This window comes from Macrobrachium rosenbergii, chromosome 21, assembly GCF_040412425.1.
Source record: "Macrobrachium rosenbergii isolate ZJJX-2024 chromosome 21, ASM4041242v1, whole genome shotgun sequence".
Classification (NCBI taxonomy): domain Eukaryota; kingdom Metazoa; phylum Arthropoda; class Malacostraca; order Decapoda; family Palaemonidae; genus Macrobrachium; species Macrobrachium rosenbergii.
In genome coordinates this window covers 53,793,971-53,816,579 of record NC_089761.1, presented here as the reverse complement: position 1 = coordinate 53,816,579, position 22,609 = coordinate 53,793,971, and the positions used below count along the sequence as shown (strand labels likewise).

The 22,609-nt window shown below is 43.9% G+C and overlaps 1 protein-coding gene across 2 annotated transcripts in view; it reads right to left on the bottom strand.

Moving 5' to 3' along the window:
• Positions 1-22,609, bottom strand: part of LOC136850192 (zinc finger protein-like 1) — a 43,674-nt gene that overhangs the window by 12,471 nt on the left and 8,594 nt on the right. For both annotated transcript variants that reach the window (XR_010856578.1, XM_067123832.1), the window contains exon 3: positions 13,147-13,340. Coding sequence is in view for 1 of the 2 variants with exons in the window: in XM_067123832.1 (XP_066979933.1) it covers positions 13,147-13,340 (194 nt within the window). In the remaining variant the exon portion in view is untranslated. The remainder of the gene's footprint in view (positions 1-13,146; positions 13,341-22,609) is intronic.

The following is a 22,609-nucleotide window of genomic DNA, read 5'->3' as shown; positions in this document are numbered from 1 at the left end:
TTCGTGGTCCCGTATTGTGGCTTCACTTATTCGTGGAAAATTCACCTATTCACAGCATTTTCATAGGGAAATATTCACAGGTTACTGTATTTTGTTATTTTCTTGACTAAATGCATTTTTTATGATAAAACTATAAAAATACTCAGGGTAGGACACTGTTATTGATCCTATTATTATTGTCTTCCTAGAATCAGACAAGGGATTCTACTCGGCTGCAGTATGGTTCTGCAGTTAAGTAACTAGCACTCTTCATATAGTTTCTGAAGCTACAGTAATGACCACAAGTCTAGTAATCCCCTTTTAGGTCATTGTTTGGAAAGGTCCGACCCCAGTAAATTTGCTGCAGCTGCATCGGCCCCGAGGAAAGTGTTTTATACGGTTTTTGAAATCGTCCTCACAGGCCCTTAACTTTCAACCCTAAGGCCTGTGCTCGTCTGAGACCAGTACTCCGTCAACGTTCGGTTTCCTGGTCTTTGAGTAATGTCTCGGAGTTAGCTTCGGTAAAGAACAATCAATCTTGTTCTTACCTTTCCTTGTTGGGGAAGACCCTAGTTTTAATCAGCTTAGCTTCTAGTGCTAGTATTCCTGAACTGTCTGCCCTGTCTAGAGGAACCAACCATATTGGTTTCCCCACATCAGGAGAGGTGTTGCGGATTCCTCACCCTAACTTTCTAGCTAAAGTTGAAGATCCTCTATTGGGTGGTCACCTTGGAAAGTACTCCCCTTTCACAAGGTCTGTCTCTGTGCCCAGTTTATTCCTTTAGAGGCTTATTTTGACAGGACCTCTCAAATTTCTGTCAGGCCCTCTCTTTATTAGAAAAGGGGGGGGGGTAGTACTGTACTGTCACTGTGTCTGCTATTAGGCAGCAAGTTTTGTGTTTTATTAAACAAGCCTATTCAGATTCAACTCCAAAGCTCATGATATTAGAGCAGTGGCCACTTCCATCAATTATTTTCATTACATGAATTTCGAGGATCTTACCAAATGTTCAGGGTGGAATTCTCCCCTAGTTTTCAAATGTCACTATTTGAAATCTTTAGAAGCTCTTGAATTCTCTATAGTGGCGGAAGGGAATGTTGTCCCTCCCTCTGATTCCCTTCTGGTTCTTAGTCACTTTCCCCATCCCTACCTCAGTTATTCCCTTACAGTCAACGGGGTCAGGCATACTTCACAGCTTGCCTTCTGCCCATGTTATTTTATATCATTGTTATGTTTAACTATGTTTCAAGTACATTAGCTGTTAGATCTTATATTTCCCACTAGTTCCTTTCGTAAACTACATACGTTTTCCAAGTAACAGTGACTGAATCTGTTTGGTGGGTTTATAGTTTTGCTTCTCCGCTAGCAGTTCATTGTCATTAAAAGCATAAGAATGATATTTAATTCTCTGTTATTATTTCACTGGCTGACACGGGCCCCGATCCAGAAAAGGGATTTTGACAAAAGAAAAATCTATTTCTGGGGAGGGGCCCGTGTCACCCGGTGACCCACCCCTAATTTTCATTCATTCCCTCCCAGGGTAAACATCATTCTAGTCGGGTGGGTGCTAACATGGAATGCGATTAGTATTGCCTTGTCTGCAGTCCGCGAGTGGTGCAGGGGTTGTAACGGCACCTCTATCTTCGGGACTTTTGACATTGGGAATGTTTATGGAGCGGGGTCCCGTGATTGTGACACTCTCACCCTTTTCCATTCACGACTCCATTTCATGGAGCTCGCCCTGGGGGTAGTAACCCCAGCTTTGCATTTAGCTTTTCTCTGGTATACAGCAACGGAATTACCTAGAAATAAGTGCTGAATGGATTATTTCACCGGGTGACACGGGCCCCTCCCCAGAAATAGATTTTTCTTTTGTCAAAATCCCTTTTTTAGAGGGTTTTTCAGTGTTTAAACTATCAAAATATGAGTTATAAGTGTTTTGGTTTAAAGTATTCATGGATTTGGGCTATTTGCGGCGGGTAGTGGTACCCAACCCCCAAGAATACCAGGGGTCGACTGTAATGGAAATTCAATTAATTCGTCCCACACTCAAGAATTTCCCCCATATCCATCCTCTGTACCCATTTTAATACGATTATTTTAAGTGCAGGCATAATATATGTTTTAATGATAACCATATTCAACAAAATAAATAAAAGAATAAAGTATTTCACAATAAAATTTAACATAAAAAATGAACAAAATCATGTCACTGCGGTAACGCACAGCTGACCTGAGAGGGAAGGAGTGTTTATACTGTTGAAGAGAGAAGTAGAAGAGACAGTAAAAACAATACAGTACTGTATGTATATAAAAGCAGTAACAATTCACAAAAAAAAATGAAAGAAGGGAATTTCACAATAAATTTAACGATACAATATCAAAAGAATCAAATGCAATACGGCGACAATAAAAAATCAAAAGAGACTCTTACTCTGAGTGAGACAGAGAGAAGAGGGAAGGGATGGTGGTGGGTTATTGGGTGGGAGACGAGGGTCCGCTTCCCACTGATTTCCCAGCTGTACCAATGGGACCGGGCTCGGATGATTTTTCTCTTTCCTTATGTTTCACCTGTTTGCTTTCACTTACACTTGATTCACCCAAATCACTTCTTTTTGTTAAGGTAAAATACCTATCAAGTGACACTTGCTTTTTGCGATTTTTTAGTAGTGTAAAACAAACTCACCCCAACTTTAACATTTTAGAAAAGAGAACCACCATCCCAGTTGTTTCATCACCTTCCCACTACAGGCAGTCCCCGGTTAACGGTGGGGGTTCTGTCACCAGCCGAGCGCCGCTAAACAAAAATCGCCACTATCCAAAAATCGGTGATAACAGCACCGAAAACCCCACTTAACGGGGCTGTTAACCAGAGATTGGCAGCGAAATCCGCACTTAACAGCGCTGTTGACTGGGGATCAGTGCCAAAATCCCCATTTAATGGTGCTTTTAACTGGTAAGTATATACAGTAGTAAACTTTATTTTATTATAAACATGTCATTTTTATATAAGTAACCTACAAAGTAATTACATAGCTGAATCCCACATTGACATTAAGTCATGTAATGAATTTGAAATAGAAAAGTTGCTAGCATTGAATACGAAGTTTATCGTTCCTTATTAGTTAAGAGAGCCTGCAGTATAAAACTGCAACTGGTTGACGCTCAACTTAACCTGTAGTGGTGTGGCGGTAGAGCCAAGGGTTGCCTCTACTTAAGTGGGAGCTTTGTAGCGAAGGAGTATTCCGATGGCTACCAAAGCATCAGTGGAAGTTATGCAGCTAAGGAGTTATCCAATAGCTAGCAAAACTTTAATAGGTGCCCTTGCCCTGGGTGCAGTACCAATGTAAAAAAAAAAAAAAAAAACAGATACACTGTCACCTACATTGAAATAACACCACACAACCCATCCACTGAGAGTGGTGGGTGCTCCAGCTACTTTGTCCTCCTGGCTCCTAAAAAACTCTATACCTCACCAAAGGTGAAGAGATAGTAAGAGAAAATCTTATGCTTCCTCCTGCCATACCATGCCAGTCACTATCCTGTGGTACTGCAGAATTTACACACTACTTAGCTAGTGCCAGGCAAGCTGTGGAAGCTTGCAGATTGGTATAAATATTGCTGGAGCCAGACTGTAGCTGGGACAAAGCGAGCTGGGCGCCAGCCGAGCTGCTGGGAGATCACGATAGCCTTAACATCTAAAGTCGGCACCAGACAAGCTGAGCACCAGGGGAGACCAAAGCTCTGGGCGCTGGGGGTTCTATAGCTGGGGCCAGACTTGTAGCTTGTGCCAGGTGAGCTGGATGCCAAGCAAGCTAGCAGCTCAATGCTCTTGAAGCTTTAAAGCTGGTGACAGACTGTAGCTGGTGCCCGAAGAGCTAGAAGTTCAGGTTTCACTTCTTAAGATAATGAGATGTGAAGGACGATTACACTTCCAGTAGGTCGATGCAGAATGGAAGTAATGGCCTTATGTGCCTGTGAGACGTAAAGGGTGACATACTTCCAGTAGGCTGATGCCAAATGGAAGTAGAGGCTATTCAGATGAACTTAGCTTTCACTAAAAGAAGACAAAGTTGTTCTTCTGAATCTGAGTGTTTCAGAAATTCTCTTAGGGATGAAGCACAATGCGAACTTAATCCAAGGGAGAGGAGTTCTTGACCAAACATCAAAGGACAAGAAACCCCTCTAGATTATCAAGTCCTGTTCAGGTAAATACCTAAAAACTTCAATTGGACAGAAAGTTCACTATTTTCCCACAGGGTTGGTGAGCGCTCCTGGGTGCTTGGAGCATGCGCTGGTGCCAGGTTGTAGCTGGTGTCAGGCGAGCTGGACACCAGGCGAGTTAGGAATTTGGGAGCTGGGTGGAGCTCCTGGAAGCCAAGGATGTCCGTTAAGCTCTGAAGGAGAAAGAACGGATCCAGGTCTTGGATGGATCCTTGTTCTTGGCTAAAATCAAAGGAAAAAACGAGGATAACACATCTCCTTTCAGACTTTTGAATATTAACGGTGTAATTCGCATACAGTAAGTTATTAAAACACTTTTTAGTTGCAAATGTACACCCAGATACCCTTTTATTTACCTAAAACTTACACATAGCGTAACTATTTAAAGCCCGGGACGCAGTGTTACCATGCGCGAGCACCACAGGCGGGTGGACAGATGGAAAAAGAGTATAGTGCGATACCTATAGGCCTAATTACAACTAAGCATTTTTAATAATGAGCTAGATCTTCCTTACTCTGTTATGTAGCATATAAAATATTAATGTTCTGGTATCAAAATTTAAATTGCCAATGCATTTATGTGACACAATAATATGCTGAAAATAATGACATGTCAACACAGAATATGTATCTATTGATAACAAAGCATATCTGACTAGAACAAAATTATGCGTAAATAAATTTTATTATGCTTTATCTGTTAAGTGGTATTCCAATTTCTCTTGAAGAATTCCTGTGCCAATTTTAGCAATTTGATAAGGAAAAAAAAATTGTAATCGCACTAAGCCCCTGTTCAATTTGCGAGGCTCCCAGGTTTTTCAAGATGGCTGCAAGGCTCTGCAGCAATGCCCTGGTGCAAGAACACCAAACTATGTAGTACTAGTATAGAGATAACACCACCTCCAGATATCACTGACCCTCTATGATTGGTATTGAGCATGTAAATAGGTTCTGTGGTGGAACATCCTGAAAATTATAAGTCATCAGAGCCAATGGTCAGCAATCCAATTCTGCCAGCATGGGTTATGAAGTCAAAGAATCCTCAGATCCCAACCAATCCCTTACATACTAGAAAGGATCCTCCATCAGAAGAGAGCAAGACAACACACCAGCCTCCCAGGACTGCTCTCTGGATAATGGTCCATAGCATTTGGATCTAATGATGCTGTACACAGAACCACAAACCATGATCATATACCTGTACATAGCATCTGAACACTATGTTCAAAAGTAGCACATACACATGTGCAACCAACTGAAATTATTTTAAGAACAGCAACCAACCTGAAGAAGATTCCCCAGTGATTGGCGGCCTCGGTTATCACCGATCTGGTTTTATGGCGCCTGTCTAGTAACAACGATAACTGGATTTTCAGCACTGATCCTCACTTAACAGTGATGCCAGTCCCCGGTTATTGGCTCTAATAAGCGGGGATTTCAGTGCTATTATCATCAATTTTCGGTTATTGTCACACCATCAGGAAAGGAACCCCCACCGATAACTGGGGACTGCCTGTATGCCAGAAACCAATCAGTGAATAGCTCAGGACCATACCCGGAATTCATTGACTGGATCTATCATTGGGATGGCCTTCCCAAAGGTCTTACACAGGGACATACACAAGGAATCATGATTTTAGACCAACCACTTCTCCAAGAGCTCAGTCCCTGATAGGAGCAAGACCAGTATTCCTCCAAAATATGAAGGAATGCCTGTGAGAAATACAGGAGGATCACCCAAACAGATTCCAACCAAACCCTTTACACATCAATCCACTGGCCAGGACAGATGATGACAGAAGGTCCCATGAGGAAGAACTCAGAGACAGAAGGGAGTACGTAGGTGGAAATCATGTTTCCTAATCCCATTTGGCTCTCTATCATTCAAATCCCTGCTCTGACAATCAAGACCCACAGGACAACAACCAAAGAGTCTTGGGCAATGCAGAGACTGGAGGGAAGAGGAGAGTTAATGGTAAGTGTCAGTCATAGACCACAGAAGAAAAAGGATGAGATGAAAGGGGCTAAGGAAGCATGTGGTAAGCTCTTCCATCATGGACTGCATGATCACATAGTACTGCATATAAAGACAAGTGACACACACACTTTCTGAACCAATGCATGGCAGTGCAAGAAAAAATAAATCAATTAACAACCTTGTTATTAGGCTCCAATGACCATTTCCAGCCTGTGTCAGAATTAATTTTACTGAAAAGATGATGGTTTGTTTTCTTGTAGGAACAAAAATGTATTATATCCAGTATGGACATGTGGTTTAGGAAGATTCACTTGACTTGTAATATTTATGAAAATACATCATAAAAGTTAAAACATGTTACTTTCATGATAAAATTAAGTTTCATATATACTTACCAAGTAATTACATAGCTATAGTTCTAACTCGAGCGGCAGCCTTTATTTAAAAAATCGTGGTAATGCTTTGACAGTTTAGTGTAGGTGACAAGCCCCGCCCACCAACGGGAGTACTGGAAACAACTTAGCAGAAAACCTCATTCTGTTTGCGCCCTTATGTCCATGAGAGGGGAGGAGGGAGGGCTCCAATCTGTAATTACTAGGTAAGTATATACTGTTTGAAACTTTATTTTATGAAAATAAAATTTTCATATAAGTAACTTACCAAGTAATCACACAGCTGAATCGTACACTGACGGAAGGTAGGATGCATTGACATAATCTACTCCAAAACATTAAGTTATGATTATGACTTTGAAATAGATAAGTTGCTAGTATCAAAGACAATGCTTGTCATTTCCTTATTTGGTAAGAGAGCTACTGCAGGTAATTAATACCTCTGGTTGGTGCTCATCTTAACCTGTATCGGCGTGGTGGTACAGCTGTGGAGCGCCTCTACTTAGGTGGGAGCTATGCAGTGAAGGATATGTCCGATGACTAACAAAGCATCAATCAGTGCCCTTGCCCTGGGTAGAGTACCACAATAAAAACAACCAGACAACGCTTTCACTTACACTGAGAACACCATAACCTACCCACTGAGACTGGTGGGTACTCTAGGTACACTGTAACCCCTGGCTCCCGAAAATTCGACACCCTACTTTAAGGCGAAGAGTTAGTAGGAGAAAAGAGAGAGTCCTATGCTTCCTCACCCAATACCATGCCAGCCACTGATAATGGCCCCAAGGTACTGCAATTTTCAAACAGCATTTTAACTTCTTTCAAATAGTGAGACGCACAGATCGGTTCACACTTCCACTAGGTCAACTGCAGAATGGAAGTGAGTGGCATTATGTGCCTGAAAGCTAATAAGGTAGAGACTATCCTGACGTCATGAGCTTTCACTGTAAAAGTAGGCAAAATGCCCTCCTGAATCTGAGATTGTGCCTTAGAAATCAAGTCTCTGATGAAGAAGGACAATGCATTCTTAGTCAGAGGGCGAGATGGGTTCTTGACAGAGCACCAGAGGTTACTGGATGGTCCTCTGATCTCAGTCCTGCTCAGGTAATACCTTAAAGCCCTAGCAGTACAAAGAACTCTTTCTTCTTCCTCAGAGCCAAGGTATCCGTTAAGGTCTTAATGGAGAAAGGACGGAGCCAGGGCTTGGAAGGGTCCTCGTTCTTGGCTAAAAATCCAAGGGTAAAAAAGCAAACTGCGTCTCGTGACAAAATTTACCTTTATCGATGTCTTGGAACTCGCTGACATGTTAGCAGTAGCTACGGCCACTAGGAAGAGGGTCTTTTGAGTAAGATTTCTCCGAGAAGAGGAGCAATCGGATTGAATAGCAGGACCTGTCAGCCACTCCAACACTATGTCCAGGTTCCAGGAGACCAGATCTTCCTTTCCTGCTTAGACTCGGGCTTGACGCAAGATTCAGGACCCCTGTGTTTCAACACTGAGCTAAACACAACTCGACACCCTTTAATGTTGGAGGACGCAAGATTCCTAGATCTCGGATAAAGAAGGAAATCCACAATTGGGTCACAGATGTCTCAGAAGAAGAGCTGTTGAGTCTGAGACATCAACTTCGGAAAATCTCCCATTTAGCCTGGAAGATGTGACTAGTAAGTCGACGCCTGCATCTTGCAATAGCCTCTGCAGCATGTCTTGAAAACTCTTATGCTCTGACAAGCTTCTGGAAAGTCTGAAGCCTGTCAGGGCAAGAATGGACAACCCTTTGGTATCTCTAAATGTGAGGTTGTCTGAGTAGACACGATTTTAAGGGGAAGAAGTCTCGGAAAGTCCACCCACAACTATAGCAGATTCTGGAACCATTCTTTCATGGGCCAGAACAGGGCTATGAGAATCATCGTAACATTGCAATGAGCCCAAGACTTGTTCAGCACTTCCCTGACCATGCTGAAGGGAGGAAAGGGTAGCCCAAGAGGACTTCCCAACCTAGAACCGAGGAGTCTGAACAGAAGTCTAAGTCTGGGCTCCGAGGAGGAAAGGCTTTCCTTCCGAAAGTCTACGTTCGGACTGCCACCATGCTGGTATGACTTGATTACTGGGTTTGTAGGAAATGTGTAGGTGTCTGGCTGTGTTTCCTTGTCCCAGTTGGCCTAGAGGAAGAATTGCAAAACTTCTCATGGGAAGTTGCCTAACTTGACGAACATCTTGATGGACGACAGTGTCTCCAGTAGGCTCATCCACTGATGGGCCGAGCAAGACGAAGGAGCTAAAAACTTGTGGACCATCTGAAGGCAGCTGGTGATTTTCTTGGCAAACGGAAAAACCCGAAAAGTCCATGAGTTAAGGCTCATTCCCAAATAGAGGAACTCTTGCGATGGGGCCAGTTGGGATTTCTGAAGGTAGATGACAATTCCGAATTCCTGAGAGAGAGGAGATGTACAAGTCCTTCGTGCACTTTTCCTTCGAAGGGGATCAAAGAGGCAAGTTGTCCAGATATAGACTGACGTTATTGCCTATTAAATGAAGTCACTTACTAGAGGAGCAAGAACTCGAGTGAAAACTTGAGGTGCTGTCGAGAGGCTGGAGCACAGAACCCGAAACTGGAAATTTAGCTGGCGCCGGGCCCTTGGGAGCTGGTGCTGGGTGCCAAAGGGGGCTCGGACGGCGCTGAGGGCTTGGGCACTCCGAGAGAAAGGCGTTTACTCACTGACATGGGGCGCCTGAGAGAGCATCTTGAAGACAAACCTTAGATATTTCCTGGAGTCCGTATGGAATGGAAGGTGAAAGCACATGTCCTGCATATCCAAGGTTACCATCCAATCGCCCTGGTGAATGGATGAAAGGACTGACTGGTTTCTCTCCATCTGAACATTGTAACTTAACAAATGTCTTGATGCTGGACAAAGAGATTGAGGGCACTTACGTTCAGGACTGGTCTCCCAACTCTGATGACTGGGGACCAGAAACAGACGGTAGTAGAAGACCTCTGAGTTGATGTCCTTGACTTCTTCTATGACTCCCTTTCGAAGGAGAGTGGAGACCTCCTCCAAAAGGGCCGAATGTTTTCCTGTGCCTTGAGTAGGCCATCAAAACGAAGGGAGAAGGGATCAAAGGAGGGCTCTCCATGAATGTAATGGAGAAGCCCTCCCTCGGAACCTTGACAATCCACTGTTCTGTCCTCTGATACTCCACTTCTCCCAAAACCCGAGAAGACTGGCCCCCACTTGTGCAAGGAAGACTTCTCCCTCATTTCTTGAACAAGGACTTGAGCTCCTCTTGATAGTTCATGTTCCAAGTGGGACCAATCTCCCTGCATGGAGTCTGTTGTCCATGCTAGTGGGTCCGGGGCCTGAAAACAAAAAAAAGGAAGGTGCTGGTTCCTTGAGGTGGCAAACAGGTCCAATGTCAGCCTCCCCCATAGTATCAAAGATTCCGCAGACCAGGGGATCCAAGGTCCACTCAGTGGGAAGGACCTACTACTCAACAGCTCAGCTTGTCCATTTTAATTTAGTTTGCCCTGAAAAAATTGAGTGACTAGACTCACTCGATTTGATCTGTCCACAGTAGAAGGTCTCTTGCTGTCTGGCAGAGAGAAAAAGAGTGAGAGACGCCTCACTTTGTACGCACATTATGGTTGTCTTATGTCTGAATGGACTGCCAGTCTTGTTGTGAACCAGGGTCGAGAAGCACTGAAGCCCTAAGTGAATAGCTTTCAGCTCTCTGACGTTGATGTGAAGGTTGTGTTCTTCCAGAGACCACGTCCCGGAAACTTTCTGGTTAAAAAGCGGACACTGGAGCGGGTCGTAGACTGGACGTGGGCTTACTCCCATGACAGGGATGTTGCTGGAGAGGAGGGGCCATCTTAGAAATAAATGTGGGCAAATCCTCGGGGCATTTGGAAGAATGTGCCAGAAAATCCTAAGTTGAATTCTACTGAAGGACCGACTTCTGCGTCTGAGTGACTCCTTTAGTGGAACAGAAGCAACAAAAATCTCTTTCCTTTAGAACCCCCAAAGAGAAAAGAGCCACAAGTTCAAGAGAGCCATCCCTGGCTTGTCTGCATGAGAAAGGACTCATACCCAGTCCAAGACGAAGTCTCGTCAAATTATTGCAATCTTTAATCTACTTGGCTAGCGCTCTCACCATCCAGTCCAAGAATCTGCAAGCTTCAAACTCCTCAAAGAGGTCTTGACAAGGAAGTTAAGTTCTGCCGACAAAAAACATAATTCTCGTTGACGAAAACGCCAAGCATCGGGAAGGAGCTTCCCCGGTGGCGTAGGAAAGTGAGCATGAGGGAGGAGACCTTGCCTAACTCCCTCTTAGCAGTAAACCAAATTTCAATCTCCTCGAGTGCCTTCCTAGAAGACAAGGAAAGCACCATGTGGGGAGCCTAGGTCTGGATGGCCATCTGTATGGCTCCTCATCAGGAAGGTTGAGGTAGGCGAGATTGGGGCTAGCAGGAGTCAAAAAAGGGTAAGAAAGCTTGCCCACAAATACTGAAGGAGAGCTACATAGACTAAGAGACCAGCGGTCAGAAACAGGTGCTTGGCGCTCCGAGCAGGATATTGACACTGAAGATTTGGTGCAGTGTGCTCAGGAGCTATTGTTGGGCGCTTGGGAGCTGGAGCTGGGCGCTTGGAAGCGGGCGCCAAGCACTTGGCAACTGGCGCTGAGCGCTCAGGAGCTGGCGCCAGGCACCCGAAAACTGGAGGCAGACGTTCAGGAGCTGGTGTCAGGCACGAGTAAAGAGATGGGCACTTGAACAGAGACCGCGGGCGTCTGCGAGGGATCGCTGGGTGCTTGGAGCCAAATACTGACTCCCAAAAGAAGTACGCTCAGGAGAGAAATAATTTAGACTGTCCCATGCACTGCAGGAGGGTTGAGGACTGCACCCAGCTCCTTAAATTACTAACAGGGCAGCAATGAAGAGCAACCAGCATTGCCTGCTTGCCTCTTCAATGGACGAGACGAATCTAGAAAGTGCTTGTGGTGTTTCAAGTCTGGGCTGGAGTCAAGTCGGACGACAACCGACACACATCCACAGAGACGCCTTTCCAACTGCTGTCTGTCGAAGTCTGAGATAGATCAGCAGGCTCGACTGAAAGGCTACCCGTGGGCCACGGGCAAACCACACCGACCTCCCTTGGACCTCCAGTATGACTCCTCCCAGGTTTAGGGGAGTATGACAGGGACCTTCATCTAGGAGAATTGGCGGGATGAGCAGCCACCTCCTCCACTTGCACAACACTTTCTCCTGTCAAGACACCTTTCCAGTGGCTGTCTGCTGATACCTGGGAACGCACAACTGGTTCGACTGAGGTGGGGGGCAACTACCTGTGGGCAAACCCCACCGACCTCCCTTGGACCTCTGGTATGACTCCGCCCAGGTTTAGGGGAGTATGGAAGGGACCTTTGTCTAGGAGAATTGGCGGGACGGGTAGCCACCTCCTCTACGTCAATGTATCACTACTAGATTAATTTCTTGTTGAACCTACACTCAAGACTGGCAATGGCAAGGGTCGGAAGCAAGGGAGCCAGCTGCAGGAGTACAGTAGATGGATTAAAAATAGGAGGGCTAGAAGCAGGAGAAAAAAGGACGGGAAGGGTGAAGAAGGAATAGCAGACCTGTCTTCTACCTAGGTTAGGGTAGAATTCTAGGCTAAGGGAAACTCGTTTCTCAGCTCTAGAGGCTGCTTTCCTTTTTATGCCTCTCTAACTTGTCTAGTTGAGATCAAGTACCTTCTACTTTTGCTAACCATAACATTTAGCACAAGTTTTCTCCCTACTATATTTCTGACCCCAAGATTTACTGCAAATTGTATGAGAATCATATGAAGATCGACTAATCTGGTTTGCAACTTTCGCTACAATAGCGAAAAAAGATGAACTTGAATCAGACCTAATAATAACCAAACAACTAGAAAAAATTATCCTGAAAGCTACTAATGCTTGAAGGCTACTCAAACAAGCGATAATACTTCACTCAAATCCAGGTATACAACAAAAATCAGTAAATAAAAGCTTCAGCAAACCCCCATTGTTACTCCAGAGCCGGCAGGAACAGAACGAGGTTTTCTGCTAAGTCGTTTCCAGTACTCCCGTTGGAGGGCAGGGCTTGTCACTTTCACTAAACTATCGAAGCATTACCGCGATTTTTTAAATAAAGGCTGATGTGCAAGTTAGAACTATAGCTCTATAATTACTTGGTAAGTTGCTTATATGAAAAAAAAGAGAATTCATTTTTGAGCATATCTTAAAACATAGTTCTCACTTATGTTACTGCAATTTGTGTAGTATCTACACAAGCAATACAGATAGTTCAGTTTACCAGATCACAAGAGAGCACTGGACTAAATTACTGTAATTGCTACTTTTCTTCTATACTTTAGTTTTTATTTCAAATTGCTTATTAGGTTGTATGTATTCTTTTTTAAACTTCTCACACATTCCCAAACTGGCCAAAAGATTACTATTTTGTGTAATTACTTGATCTGGATATCTTTTAGTTTAGACTTTTTGTATGGTGTATCTCCATAAGAAATAATCAGCATTGTTACCAGTGGAAGCCACAAGCCTGCCCTTGCCCATGGGAAGACAGAAAGAACTTCTCTTAAATGGTCAGCAACAGGAGACACTAAATTTGATGCAGGAAACACAGGTGAAGAACAAGCTGGACACCTGTAGCCAGCTGGTGCTGTGTTTGGAGGTAGACGTGTAGCCCAGTCATTTAGGCAATCTATGTGAAACACATCTGAAAGTTATATAAAAAACAATAGTAATTATAACAAAATTGACAGCTATTGTGCAGTACCAACACTAGATTTAACAAATATAATTCTCATGTCATGAGAAAAGAAACCTCAAAAAAAAATATTTATAAGTATTCACCTTATTTATGCAAATCAAATTATATTTTTCATAGATATACAAACCTTTAGTGTTTTATATGGATTAACTTCAGTGACTAATTGTTTGTTTGTTGGAGTTTGTAACAGAATAGTTAACCTGTGGCAGAGGAATGATGGGTAGGGGAACCACCCACTACTTACTTGACCAACACCACAACCTCTTCCTTCAGCTATAAGGACAAATGAAGGGTTCATTAAAGATAGGATTATAATAAAAATTTCACCTTTGAATATAAAAAAACATATCTTCAATTTCCTGTTTGTTCCCAAGAGAATACTACACGAGTAAAGTGCCTGTATCATAAAAGGAGGCTCTCTGATTGAAGGAGTATTCTTGGGTTACTTCAAAGACTTAACAGGAGCTAAAATACTTGATAATATAAACCTAGTCTGTACAGGACCTCTTTCTGCCACTAAATAAGATTAAGGTGAAGTGCAATGCTCCAGCAAACACTGAAATACTGAAGGAGACTTTGATTCAAACTCTTCTGTCTGAGGAGGAGTCAGGGCAACAGAAGCCAATCTCTCACAATGAATCTCTGGATCAAATGAAGGGGAGACTGAGGGAAACACAGTCAGAAGTGGCTCACCTGAGTTGACACAAGTCAGCTGAGCAAGAGAAGATGAAGCTCCACCAATTGTCACAGAAAATGGGAAACGTTGGGAGGAGACAGTGGCATCCCCACCTTGTATGAAAGTGATGGAACAGACTCGAGAGCATTCCCAGCAACACATCCCCAGAAGGCAAAGCATCTAGAATAGCATCTAGCCAAGATTCTGTAACATAGTAGGATTGGAAAGAGAAACATTAACAGAAGCAGAAGGAACAGACTAGTCAATAGTCGAAGAAACAGTATGTAATGAATGAACAGGTGAATTTCAAGGAGAAAGAGGAACAGCACACAAGGATTTAGAACAAGAAGATGTGGAAGAGATTGGTTTAACAATCGATTGAGTAAAGATAACATCAGAATTAGAATAACTCGCTACAGACACATTATCATTAACCCTTTCAGGTTGGCCTATATATATATATTAACAAAAGCCCAGAATCGGGCAATCTTTAAGGTCTGGCAATTTTAAAATAAAGGACATCAATGTAAAGAGGAAGATATGAAAATGCTCAGGGCTTACAGAAAATTCTCAAAAATTTTCTGTACCTGCCAAAGGAACTTGAAAGTGAATATTTCCAACCCTGTGATGGGGGCCTTTTTTACAGACATTCGTAAAAATTAGCTAATTTGAGCAAGTTATCCATGTTCTTTCTAATGTTCTATTTGTACTTTATTTTGAAAAATCACAATTACAGTTCAAAAACTATTGTGAGAGATAAGAACTAAAACCTGCAACAATCCACGAGTATATTTATGGATAAATATATACAAGATGTCTGGGACAGGGAGATTAGTACCTTCCCAATGAAATTTCATAGGAGACTATTCTCCATGTGTTACCATAAGAGTTGCCATAAAATCAAATATGGTCCATTCAAGTGACCTGAATGTTTTTTCTGCAATACTTTTTCAAATATCATGGTGTGAAATAAGGATTACCATAGTACTCTTATACCATTATTGTGCATCAAAGAATGCATACTGCTAAGAAAGGGTTAATAACACCAACTATACCTTTATCACTAGTCCTGTCGGTGCTAACAACCTCATTACTAGATGCCAATGATGAAGCCAACATACAGTGCAAAGATTTATGTTTAGCAAAATAATCTTTAAGCAAATGCATTAAAAAAGACTCAGAGTGTGAAAACTGAGAGGCAGGTGACTGGGGGGCATGGAACCACATCACCACAAGAACCATCCCCGTTCCCTGGCAGTGGATTCTTCCAACTGTCAAAGGGCAGTCCTGAGCTTGGGCTACACAAGGGCGAAGGCACTGACACCTTACCTTTTACAGGGGAACACCAAAATATTCGCACACTATGGGGGGACCTGGAACAGTTCCCTAACGAATTCAGTCGAAATTTTTACCTATTCTGAAATAAGGCCTATATCCTGTTCTAACTTTTTAATACACTTTTCCTGAACCACGAGGGGAGCAGGAAGAGGAGCTAAAGAGGAAGTCTCACTGCTAACTAAAGCATTAACAGAGGGAAAAGCTATAGACTGAGTAGGGATAATTGACCTGACCTAATCATTTGCTTCTGCAATCTATCTGCTTCCCTACTCTTCCTATCACTAATGAACTTCAGCATAAAGTCCTTACACCAATCCCTACATTCTTCACATCTATTCTCATGATCACACACTATACCATAAAGCCAGCACAAACAGTTGTGTCTATACAGTCAGTCCCCAGTTTACGACGGTTCCGGCTTACGACGTTCCGAGGTTACAACGCTTTTCAAATATATTCATCAGAAATTATTTCCCGGCTTACGACGCATGTTCTGGGGTTACAACGCATCGTACGCCGATCCGACAGAAGAAATATGGCCCCAAAATGGCAGAATAATCATAATTTGAAGGTTTTTTTGATGTAAAACTCAATAATAATGCAGTTTACATCGTTTTCAATGCACCCAGAGCATTAAAAGTAAGGTTTTCTTATGATTTTTGACGATTTTCGACGATTTTCCAACTTACGACGATTTTCAGTTTACGACGCGCGTAAGAACGGAACCCCCGTCGTAAACCAGAGATCGCCTGTAACTAAAAATTCAACCTCCTTCTAACACAGTAATCATTCTTACAGAACCTGACATTCTTAGCCTTGCTTCCACTGGAAGCCATCCAAGGAAAAATGAATGTACAGTACTGTGAAAGCTAAAAATAGCCAAAACCAAGACACATGCACCTAATACACAACGGCAGCAAGGAGAATTCTCAGAAGAATTTAAGCATTTTTAACACACCTGGTGGAGAATAGGTGAACTAGACAGTCATCTGGGTCAGCCAAGTGATCTTTTTCCTCTTCTGCACGAATGCCGACTCGCCTTTTCGCATGGAGGTACTGTATATGCTATCTTTAACAGTAAGTAAGATTTATCCAAAATAATTCAACTTACACATTACATACAAAAGGTATTAACCATATGAGGATACATAATTACGGTACTGTACTAATCTATAAGAGTATGTTAAGTATTTTAGAAAATTCATGCCAAAATGAAGTTTTCATAATAAAACTAATATTGTAGTACTTACCTGAACACCTGAATGAGCCCTGGTCACTGACCAGCCCGAACTATATCCCCAGAAAATTTACCCACAAAGTGAGTAATTAACTGTCAGTGTTACCAACGTTACAAGTAAAATCTTGTCAAATGAGTTAACTCTCTGCGTTACCAATGTTACAGGTAAAATCTTGTCCAATGAGTTGCCTGAGGTACCGTTGACAACGCTGCTGCAAATACCAGCCGACAGAGGCCGACAGGCCTAATTGAGTTACTCACTATCAAAAATTGAAGTGGGGAGGAGGGTGGGAATCATTCAGGTGTTCAGGTAGGTATTACAATATTAGTTTTATTATGAAAACTTCATATTGCAATACACTCCCTGAACACCTGAATTAGCCTGATTAACAAAATTTTAATGGAGGTGGGATCAATCTAATTCAGCCTGACCTGTCAATGGAGAATAAGTAGGTAACTCATTATCAACCTACTATGTGTAAATGTATGTATCCTCACCTAGTTGTCCAACTTGGTAGGTGAGGATGCTTGTAGAGAGAGTACCCCGATGTCAGCCTCGTGTCTAAGGTACCGTCTGAGTCAGAAGTGCCTCCCAAGTGGTATTCTATACCTCTCATGTGTGGAGGGGAAAAGTCAAACCTCTCATGTGGCTACTCAGCCTCTCATGTCTGGAGGAGAAGTTGAGTGTGCAGGACCTTTGAGTTCTCCACTGCTCAATGATGCAGATGACTGTGCAGAAGTTGAAGATATTCTAACATGACCATCGGGATCTGCCTAACCTCAAAGGCCTAAAAACAAAACAATACACTCAATATGAACCCTGACTAACAGAGACTCTTAAGTTCATTTAGGCTACCACTGACTACCTAAACTCCTAGCACCCTAACAATACAATCTAACTATAAAATTGAGTTGGCTGCAACAAAAGGACCCAGCGAGTAACCCTTCTCTGAAGAAAACTGAATATCCCTAAGGTAGAACGTCGTGAAAACTGACACAGACTTCCAAGTAGCCGCCTCCAAAATTGCTGACACTGGAAAATTCCTCAAGAAAGCCGAAGAAGTAGCCATTCCCCTGATACTATGCGCCCTTGGACGTGAAGAACAACTCGAAGGCTCCAAAAGCGATGAAGAACCCTCCGACGCTTGACTAATAACCTCTCACAAGAAGAAACTAACTGCATTTTTGGAAATGGGACGAGATGGATACCTAGGCAAAGCAAATAAGGTTCTCGGACAAGGCAAAAGTTTCTCAGTACATGACAAATAAACTTAGAGAGCTCTAACCAGACACAGCAGCATTTCGGATGTGTCACCTCCTACAAAATCATCCAATGATGAAACTTTAAACTATCTAGGAAGAGGATTCATTTCAGATTCAGACTGCGCAACAAATTCTGGCAAGTAAGAAAGAAAGATATCCTGCCCCGAAAAGGATACCGTCCTACCCACTGCCTGAGTCTCACCAATTCTTCTTGCTGTGGCCAGAGCAACTAAAAATAACACCTTCTTGGTTAACTCTCTTAAGGATAAGGACTCCAAGGGTTCAAAAGATGAAGAGCTCAACAGTCTCAAAACAGCCGCTAGATCCCACGAGGGGGCCCGAAGCGGAAAAACTGGACGTTCTACTCTAAAAGATCTTAATAGATTGTGCAAAATTCTACTGGTCGAAAGCTCAGGCAGGTGAAACCTGAATGTACTACTGAGCATCAACTTATATCCAGCAATCGTAGAATATGAAAAGTTCTTTTCCTTCCTTAAAAACAAGAGGAAATCTGCTACTTTTGCAACTGATGGACGTGAAATGCTATGCCCCTCTTTCCCGCACCAACTACGGTACATAGCCCACCTAGTCTAGTATAGTTTACTAGATGATCTCCTCAGACAGAAAGACAGTTGGCGAGCCACTGACTTAGAGAGTCCTGAATGACGGGCTGCTCGCTGGACAGTCTCCAGGCAGCTAGCTTCAGCACGCGGAGGTTCCGATGGAAGTAAGGGAAATGAGGCTGTCTGAGAAGATCTTTCCTCTCTGGAAGGAATACTGGAACTTCCATCAACATGTCCAGAAGGTCTGGAAACCAAGGTCTTTGGGGCTAGAAGGGGCTTATCAAAGTCATTTGAGTGTTGATACTATTCCTGAGTTTGATCAGTACCTGTTGAATCAACCTGAAAGAAGGGAATGCATACACTTGAAGGTTGTCCCAGGAGTGCAGCATTGCATCTGTCCCGCACGACATGGGGTCTGCTACTGGGGAGAAGTAGACCGGAAGATGGAAATTCATTCTTGTGGCAAAGAGATCCACTGTCACTAGCCACCTCCTCAACAGATGATGTACTTCTTTCCGAACCAGAGTCCATTCACCCTCGAGAACTTCCTGAGAACCATTCAAAGTGTCTGCTACAACATTGAGCTTCCCCGACACAAAATGAGGGATAAGAGAAACACTGCGGTCCTCGCACCAATGAAGAACTCTCTATGCTATATTGTTAAAGACTTGCGATCTTGTTCCTCCCACTTTCTTTAGAAACGTCACAGGCGTAACACTGTCGCAAAAGAGAGCTACTACCTTGTTGCTTAAAAAAGCAACTTAGAGCCTCTTCTACTGCTCTCAACTCTTGGAAATTTATGGACTCCTCTCGACCCAGATCCCTCCAAAGGCCTCTGGCCTAAGATTCCTCTGGGGTCGCACCCCAACCCCGATCTGAGGCATCTGTGTATAGATGAACATGTGGAAGAGGGAAGACCAATCTTACTCCGACAGTCAGATGATGATGTTCTGACCACCACTGAAGATCCTTCAGGCAAGAATCGTCCCAGACCACAACTGTGCTCTCTTCCCAAAAGTCCCAGCAATTCCTGAGACACACCTGCAGAGAACGCATCTAGAGACGAGACCCTGGAAATAGTAGTGAGAGGGAGGACATTCGGCCCAACTAGCTCTTCCACAAGCTCACTTGTTGAGCCCTGTCCGACAAGAATACCTCTAGTTGACCTAGAACCGCAAGAATCCGTTCCTCTGTCAGGAAAGCCCTCAAAAGATGCGTCTGAATCTCCATCCCCAAATAGATCTTTACTTGAGCTGGAATTAGAGAGCTTTTGTCCAAACTGATCCGAATTCCTAAGGTCTGGCATAGGTTCAGTAAGAAATCCCTTGCCTGCAACACCCCGTCCACAGATGAAGCCTGAACCAACCAATCGTCGAGGTATCTCCTCATTCGAAAACCCCGACGATGCATTACATCCGAACTAGGAAACATTATCCTTGTGAAAACTCGAGGTGCTGTGGTTAGACCAAACAGAGGACCTTGAACTGGAATGTTCCAGTTGGACCCGAGAAATGAAGGAACTTCCGAGATTCCTGATGAATCGGAACCTGGAGATACGTATCTTTGAGGTCCACTGAAACCATCCAATCATCTCTCCAAACTGACCGCAGCACCAACTGCGAAGTTTCCATGTGAAACTTCGTTCAAACTACCAGCCGGTTGAGACCCGAAAGATCTATAATGGGTCTCCAAGACCCTCCCGCTTTTGGAGCCACGAAGATCCGGCTGAAAAACCCCAGAAGAGGAGGAGTAGGTTCCATTGCCCACTTCTCCAAAAGGGTTTGGATCTCTGCCGCTAAAGCTATCCCTTTGAAAGAGGATGGGGAATAACTGGGAAGGCAAACTGGGGGGCTGGACAGAGGAGGACAAGAATGAAAAGGGACTCTGTACCCCTCCCTTAACACCTCCACTACTCAACTCTCTGCGCCCCAATCTTTCCAGATGTTCCAAAAATGAGCAAGTCAACCTCCCACAGGTACAGGCAAAGGGACTATCTCGTATTTCCGAAAACCCCTCTTGAAAGAAGAATGTTTCAAAACTGAGGCAGAAGCCGAACCCTCAGAAGCAAAATGGACCTTCTTTGGCAATCTTACAGGGGACTTAGAACCTGATCGCTTAGCTGGAGATGGCATCCTGGATCCTTTAGGTGATCTTGAACCCTGAGCTGTCACACGAATCACAGCCTGTTGTGACTCTAGTGCTGATGATGACGACACGAAATTGACCAAGGAAGAGAAATCCTCCTCTCTATAAAGACTGTTGCAGAGTGCAAGAGGCACCCTCAACAGAACCCTCTTGTTTATGTCCGGATAGTGAGGCAGAAGATGATTTAAAAAAAAGTCCCTCCTCTTCTTGCCAAAGAACGTTTTACAGCCAGATGAAATGTTAGCCTGGTATGCCAACCCCATCGAAATCGAAGTGATGAGGTTGTCAAACAGTACACGATCGGAGGGAATATATCCATCTTGTTTGAGAAACCCATCAGCCCAGACAACATCCGCATAGTGTGGGACAAGGCCTCAGACTGGCTGCAAAAGGTGTCCTCCAAAATACAAGCCTCACGCGATGTAACCGCTACCAAACGATTCGACTAAGGAACCCGAGAGAGAAGGGCCTCAACAAATTCGTTGAGTGGAACTCTGACACCGGCAGCAGGGTTACCCACTACCCTACAGAACCCCTTCTGATTAGGAAGCAAGGTTGAATCCTGTCTACCCAACCCAATAAGAGAAGCTAACCTTACCTTGAGTCCGCCTCCCTCAAAGCCTGTTCGACTCGTCCAGACCAGTTTACTGGATGTTTGGGAGACTACTGGTTTAGTTGCATACATCGATTCAAAAATTGCTTCATTTGGTTGTGTAGGTTCCTCAGGAGCCTTGGACTGCGGATAGAGAGAATGGGTAAAGTCCACCATCCGCTTATATTTGCTTTCATTCGCTGGAGACAAACTTATATCTGGTACCGGCTCCTCTTCTTCAAAAGAGCATTCTCTGTCTGATTGGTCCGACTGAACTGGAACAGGAAAAGACGGGCTGACCACCTGCAAGAGCTACACCCGATAACCCGGAACTAGCTACACCTGGATGGGCAAGACCAACACCTGACATACCTGACCCCATCATACCTGAGCCAACCGAACCCTGTTGCGCAAACCCTGCACCAACTAAAGCCGATGACAAAACTCTTGAGCCAGTCACAATTGATGGCGCAAACACCACACTGCCCAGTGACGATGACGTAACACCTGGGTTGACCACACCTGGGTGACAAACGCCCACCCCTGAGAGTGGAGAGGTCACAACACCCGATCCACCCAACCTCAGATGAACCAACACCGCACCATGAAGGGTATCCGGAGCTGAAGTCACACTGATTAAGGGAGAGGGAGGAAGAACTCCCTGATGACCCAGAACCAAAGCCGAACCCACCTTGAACACCTTAGAAGGAGGAACAGAAAAAGCCGCAGGAAAAGTTGAGAAAAAAGTAGAAGAGAGAGAGGAAAAGGAAGAAGCCACACTCGGAGTAACCACCGGAGCACCTACTGCCAACATTGGACAGGTGGAGAACATACCCACTGGTCCAGTACTCAAAGGTGTTTCTAAGGACAAGCTACGAGCTGTGGAACCTATGGGGACCGAAGAAGGAAAATTACCAGCTACCCTAGTGAAAGGAGAGGCTGACAACACCATCGGTACTGATACACTCAACAATGGCGCAGACGAAACGTCAACTGCCATAGCATCTGCAAGAACCGCAGTGGACACATTACTTCTTAAACCCAGTAAAGGATGAATATACGGAGTTGTGGAAGACTCCGCAACCGCCTGTGAAGCACCTAGACCAGAAGCCTGAGAAACTACAGGACCCGTGTACGGTGCTAAAAAAGACAGCCCCGCCAAAGGTACACCTTCTCTCAACCCCTGAAGAGAGAGAGGGAGCCGCTGAAACTCCAATGTTACAGGATTGAACCAATAAAAATTCTTTGCTCTGCTGAGTTAATGGCAAAGAAACAGGATGAATGGGAGAAGACTCCGAAGAGCCCACCGAAGAGTGACCCGATAAAGAAGAGTGTGTAAAGACATTGGAAAAAGACTTAAAAGAAATTGGGGAAAAGGAAAATTCAGAAGCAACAAAAGAG